At 36.0% G+C, this 6,603-nt stretch overlaps 1 protein-coding gene across 1 annotated transcript; it reads right to left on the bottom strand.

Moving 5' to 3' along the window:
* Positions 1–2,007: 2,007 nt before the first annotated feature.
* LOC139110246 (uncharacterized) lies at positions 2,008–3,566 on the bottom strand. The gene is made up of 4 exons (XM_070669876.1): positions 2,955–3,566; positions 2,629–2,858; positions 2,228–2,369; positions 2,008–2,106 (listed from the first exon to the last, which is right to left on the bottom strand). The coding sequence occupies exons 1-4, from the start codon at positions 3,564–3,566 to the stop codon at positions 2,008–2,010; spliced, it is 1,083 nt and encodes a 360-aa protein (XP_070525977.1).
* Positions 3,567–6,603: the final 3,037 nt, after the last annotated feature.

The raw sequence follows: 6,603 nt of genomic DNA, 5'->3' as shown, positions 1-6,603 counted from the left end.
AAACACGACGAGTTTGCTACAAAGTGGACTAAGAGTAGGTGAATAGTAGAACGGTATAGGAGGACTAGATGAATAGCAGAAAGCAATAAAGTGGGTATTAGAAGAGGAAGGCGATGGTAAAAGGTGACTTAGAAAACTGGAGCAGAAGGAGAAGGAGAGAATGAATAAGGTAAAATAAAACGTGTAAGGTAGAATATAGTAGAATAAGAATCTTATAATCTTAAGGAAACATCACTAATCTATCGATCTATAATATTATTTTCTAGTTATACAGTTTTCGTTTGAAATAAACATTATATTTAAACAGCTCATAAATGTGATACAAGAATTATTCTACACGTTCAAATGTATAATTGTTTACATACAACATTGAGTTTTGTGTTTAATCTGCATCTTCAATCATCATTACTCGCAATGTTGTGAAATAGGAGAGTATAGTTGAGAGGTACTGTAACATATAACCAAAAATATAATTAAATAATCATATTAATAAACATATTTTAATTTATATTAATATGTTCAAAATTTGAAGTTAGTAATTAATTATGTCACCGCCGCGGGGGCCGTACCTCGTGGCTGATCATCGGCGACGGATCGATATCGATCTGTCGTTCGATAATCGCCTTCGATTCTCGAAGGCGTTGCCGGATCGAGACTTATCAGTGTTCGTCTAGCCGTGTCAAGCATCACCTCGTGTGCAACAACGTGCAGTGTGCTTCTCTCACAATTCTTACTCATCGTGCTACTCATCGTGCTATTCATCGTTTAACTCATCGCCTTGTCTTCAGTACAACTCATCCAGATCATTTTCGCCGTGTGCAACACGCCAAGAATCTTCTGGAAGACATCACCCTGCAGCACGAGGCGTGTTGAACCTCGTGCTCAGTAGCTCATCAGATCTCGCAGCGTGTGAACTCACGATTAATATAATTGTGATTCATTGTTTAAACTCAGTGTGAGCTCTCAAGAACATTTAAACAGACAGATATCAATTTAAAGACTAATTCAAGCGTGAAACTCATTGCATAAATTCTGTGCAGATCTCATCTATCGGCCACGTGCTCAACGCGTGTCTCCGCGTAACTCGCATATTCGAAGAACTAACACCCGCCTTTTCACGTTAATTAAACCGGCCACGACCGCGTACCATCCCCGCGGCGTTATTTGTAAATTCTCATCATTGTAATTACTCATTTTTATACAATTCTAAATATTATAATTATATGTTTTAAATATTTTATAATTGTATCTTATTTTAATAATTTTATATATTTTATGTATTTTAGTTTATATATATCTTGGTTTATATATTATTTGTTAAATTTTTTATAAATATTTTTTTATCTAAATATATATTAACATATTTATAAAAATAAAAAACAATTTTTTACATAAAAAATTTTTATTTTTTTATATCTTTACAATTCCTCCTGACGCTACGACCACTAATTAAATATTTCAAATACATTCTGTAAAGCGCAATGCGTAAGATGATTTCCATTTTTATTTTTTTTTTTTAATTCTTACAACTTCTTTTGACGTTGCGACCACCAATTGAATATTTTAAATACATTCTGTAAAGCGCAATGCGTAAGATAATTTTTACATTGCACAGTATTAATAGTATCTAAAACATTTAAAGATTCAAAATCTTCATAATCAGCGTCTAAGGTTTCAATGATGTGGTCTTCTCTAACATCGTCGTCGAGCATATGAGCCAACCATGCACATTTCTAATATCCCTTGAAATATATAAGACGTAACACTTCGTCACCATCCGCACCTGCTACAGCCGTTGTAATTAATTGTTTTGCCACGTTGTATAGTACGGTTCCTTTTTCTCACAATGTATGATGTATATGACAATGTATGATATTATTTTATTATCCAAGAAATGCATGATTTTTCAGATTGCGTTAAAAACTTCCATGGCACAGAATTTTTTAAAATGTAATAAATTAGAACAGTACCCTTTCTTAGCACTGCAACTTCTTTTACAATAAATCGTCATCCAATATTAAAACCTTGAAGGTCGACAAACGTTGGCACAACCATGATGAACGCGTACTCAAAACAATAATGATTCGTGTAGATAAAATTATTTCTCTATATATGATAAAAACTGTTGATATAGCAATTTTTATAAGACTTTGCGCACAACGTTAGACAGTGGACTGTATTCAACTATGCGATCGTGTAAAATAAGACAATATGCGGTTGAATTTACAGGAACATTTTCCTTGCAATCGAATTCTAATCGTACGTCTACAGTGACGCTTTTGATTGACTCGTTCTGTCGAGAGCAATCGATAACAACAAATGGTCTATATGATAAAAATGCTGCTACATTGCAAAAAGCCTCATAAAAACTGTTGCCATAATAAGCTTTACGAAAACGTACAATGACCAGCAATAATGGCCTTACTCACTGCGGCGACGGCGGCTAACGCGCGTGAGCTGGCGTGGTGTGCGTCAGGTGTGCATGTTACTTATATTATAAATATATAATTTTAATTATATATAATTATATTTAATTATATAATTAAATTACACGTAACGTACAATTATATATTTATAATATAAGTCGCCGTAGTGAGTAAGGCCATTATTGCCGGTCACTGTACATACATATTAGAAAGAATGGCGTATCTGTTTTTGTCAAAATCTAAATTCAGATCATCATATGGATAATATTCAGAGTTGAGATATAGTTTCACATTCGTTAATTTACAATCATCAAAAATGGTTGATTTTTTAGACATAACGTTTTTGCGATCGGTTTGCAGAGCAAAGATAACGTATCGAGGTTTTTCAAGTTGCGTTGCAGCCTTGACGGCCCAAGAATGTTTTATAGTACTCTGCAAAAAAGGATATTCATACAAATCTCACGAGCAAAAAGTCATGCTTAAATATCGCCCGCTATCCAAAGTTTGCAGCATGGATAATTTATTGACCTCATTTAATATAACATGAGACATTCGCCACTGTATTTTATGCAATTCAATTTCTGGCTCTAATTCCGAATTTCCTATAATGGAATTATTATCATTGCGAGCGCGTATTAAAATTAATTCATGGCGAGCGTTGACAACAAATCGTTTATAATCTTCACAGAAACCTAACAATATACTGAGGGGTAAACAAAAATTAAAGAATTTTTCTAACGTAGTTGATGTTTTACTCCATCCAGCATTTTGCAGCATCACAACATTATCAGATGTTAGCAATATATAATTTTTAAGAGTGCTAGTTATTTCAACGTTTCTGTTGCTATCAATTTCTACACCATTAAGTTCATAACGAATTTTATCGAACATAAACGCTACACAATTATTTCCTAGCGCAGCTGTTAACTTATCGTCAGATTTTTTTATTTTTATTTTTCCCTCAATATGGAGAAAACTGTCACATGGCAACGTATACAAATCCTGTTGTTGTATTGGTATCCGTATTTCATCACTATATCCAAACGTTGTGTTAGCATATGGATTGTACGTATAAGTTTCAATTTTGACAATACTATTTTCAAAGATCGGTTTATCATCAATAATCAATATATCAGCCATTTCAGATGTTACATACAGTGAAACCAGTAATATATTTGCAATGTTAGATTCCTGCGAATGTTATCTATCAAATGTAATGCGAGCACACAATGCACATGTAATGTATACTAAATAAGTCGTGACTGTCATTGTAATTGTCTCGGAGCATCAGCTTCTCTTCTTATTATCTAGGAGCATCAGTTCCTCTTTGACCGTCACGCAGTACGTTTAAATTAAGTTCTATTATTACAGTACTTTTTCTGTTTGTCTTCTAAAATATAACAAAACCCAACAATTTTTTAAATTCTACGTTTGACGTAGTAAGTTTTTTCTTCAATAATTGAGCCCTTTTGTTGGAAACTGTGTATTTAGTTTGTCTCACGTTCGACGTTTTATTCAAAACGAGCATCTCACACTAGAGTCGTCTCCGCACATGTAGTCTCACGGTAATTTCTTCGTCTCAAAAATCAAGCAATCGTCCGTTCAGATCTACAATGCAAATCGTCAAATCAGTAACGCTCCGTACGACGACTGGAAGGTAAATGATCTGTGTTGGAGTTTCAGATATCTTATATCCAGGTGGAACTATGGGTGAAAATTCATGTATTGTATGTACACGTTTTCCATTACTGTATGCACCTCCAGTAACACTGCATTCAATGCGAATAACATTTACATTGATAATTTGTATCAGTGCGTCTGATTTATGCCAGCGCAACAGTTCAAGTATGCGATTTGATGAAAATCCTAACAACGATCCAATGTTGCAAGGTTTGGTGAAATTTATTTGATAAATACACTTAATCTCGCTCTGCATCGTATTGTTATTAGCTCTAATCGTCAAAGGGTAATCATTTTTATCATTACCATGCGGAATCATTTTTTTTGCAACATCGATGATATGACGCTCATCGAGCGCACGTTTTAGGTATGCGGCAATATCACAGCTCGTACGATCCATCGGGAATGGAAATAGTTTCTCTATTATTAGCATGATCGAAATAGAATGTATTATTTGACGAGTTTACATTGCGAATTGTAAAATACGTTTTAACATCAGCCAGCCCGAGTTCATATTCACCATTGCTTAAATTTACAGCAGGAAAATAGCTCACCGCGAGGACACTACTTTTGCCGGATAACGTGAGCGTTAGCGACATGATTGATACTGAGTTTACAAGGCGTAATGTTTGTCTTTAAATTGTGCATCGATTGTCTGCAGAAACTGTAGGCACAATTGTCCACAGTTGTTCTGATTATAGCGTTAATATGATAAGCGATTATATTCAATTAGCGTTGTATCATTCCCCAGTTATTACGCGAGTTCCTGTGGTGGTCGAAGATTTCCAAAACTATCGAAATACATAGAGCGATTTCCTCTCTTTGCATATGCTACCCAGTGGTTACCCAATCTTTCGTCTTTATCTAAATTTACAATACCGCTTTTGTTTCGATGTATTCCCCCAGTCGGTAAAATATTACGCATAAAAACACCTCTAAAATATGGAATGTGCATATGTTTCGCTAATTGTCGTAACTGTATATCGTATAGTAGCACTTTTGGGAAATTTCAATGTCTCATCGGCGTTTTTTTTTTCCTTACAAAATTCTATTATTTTTTCGAAATTCACCGCCACGTTTGTATGGAGCAACATAAACACCGCGACCTTCCATAGCATAATTGTGACGTTTTATTTCCTCAAGTTGACATTGTGCGGCTTTTTTATTATTTTCAGCTTTTGCGATTCCTGCAGCTCCAATGGTGAGCGAACCGATAACACCCAGTAAAGGTAGAAGCGGTATAACCTTACCACGTTTCGCTACCGAAAGTGTTCGCTTCTTCATCGTTTTCTTCACCGTTTTTTTCAATGTATTTTTTCTCGGTACACACAAGCCCATACCAAGTTTCGATTTTGCTTTCATAGCTACCCATACGGTTGTGGCTGCGGCTTTTTCACCGAAACTTGAATCTTTTGCGTTATGCGTTGCAGCGCTTTATTGGCGAGAATATTGTCAGCCACGTGGCGCTCTGCGAGATTATTGCTACGTAAGTAGACTATATCGTGATCGCAACAAGTCGCGTCCAACGAATTAATTCCACAATCTCCTATGGCAAATCGCTCGTTTAATCGAGTTCCCGGGCTACAAAACTGGTTCTCAAGTATGTGCAATTCAAACGAAAGTGTGTTAATTGTTCTGTTTAACAAGCCTCGCTCAATTTTCTTAGACATTCAACACAGTTTTTTTTTTAATGGCGCAGGACCGTCAACATGCGTTTCATAACTCGATAAATTATAATGTTTTAAACATTGACGGTATTGCTGAACATCTGAATTGGCTTTTAAGTATTCTGGAAGCTTATTCCACAAATAGTTGATATGTTGAGAAAATCGTTGCAATAAAAATATTTTTGGAATATGTGTAGTTGGTCAGCGGTTAAATCAAATATTACAGTCGTCTGACAACACCATAAATATATAGAATACAGAGCGTTTAATTTTACGCATACAACTATAAATATATCGGCATGGATAATATCGATCTCATTTAGAAGGTAAAATGCGGTTCATACAGCAAGCGCCACCAATCAAGGTGGTAAATTTTGATAACGAGTTATTATCTGATCGTGTGTTACGTAGACATGGAAACATGTTACTGTTATATCCCGAGCCCCTGGTAACAGAAGGCTCGAGAATAACGACGAAATCTCGCACGCGCGCAACAATTTAACAGAATCGGCAGAATATCGCCGATCAAGATAACCCGGCATTTTCGGCCGAGACGCCACGCTTCGAGAACATTCGCGGTTGCTACTTGCAAATCTGCTGATTGTAAGATTTTCGGCCTAGCAACAGCAAGGCATATATATGGGCAACCGCGGCCCGAGCGGGCAGTCGCTATTAAAGATCAAACCGCGTGGCGTCAAATGCTGTAATTAAGAAGGAAGAAATAAAACAGTGCTACGAATAATCAAGAGAACGTCTATCTTTATTGACCCGCCGCTATACACTCTCCGGAGAACGGACCCCACAGCACCCCCGTGGTGCAACATTACCGA

This window comes from Cardiocondyla obscurior, linkage group LG19 (assembly GCF_019399895.1).
Source record: "Cardiocondyla obscurior isolate alpha-2009 linkage group LG19, Cobs3.1, whole genome shotgun sequence".
In the NCBI taxonomy this organism is placed as follows: Eukaryota; Metazoa; Arthropoda; class Insecta; order Hymenoptera; family Formicidae; genus Cardiocondyla; species Cardiocondyla obscurior.
The sequence above is the reverse complement of the archived record's forward strand: the minus strand, read 5'-3'. Positions and strand labels throughout refer to the sequence as shown.

What these genes read in the sequence shown, in the direction of transcription:
- LOC139110246 (XM_070669876.1), bottom strand. Translation starts at nt 3,566, where the DNA reads ATGGCTGATATATTGATTATTGATGATAAACCGATCTTTGAAAATAGT. An exon ending in TACGCCATTCTTTCTAATAT is followed by an intron (nt 2,370 to 2,628) that starts GTATGTACAGTG and finishes TTATGGCAACAG; the next exon opens with TTTTTATGAGGCTTTTTGCA. An exon ending in ATTGCAAGGAAAATGTTCCT is followed by an intron (nt 2,107 to 2,227) that starts GTAAATTCAACC and finishes TATCATATATAG; the next exon opens with AGAAATAATTTTATCTACAC.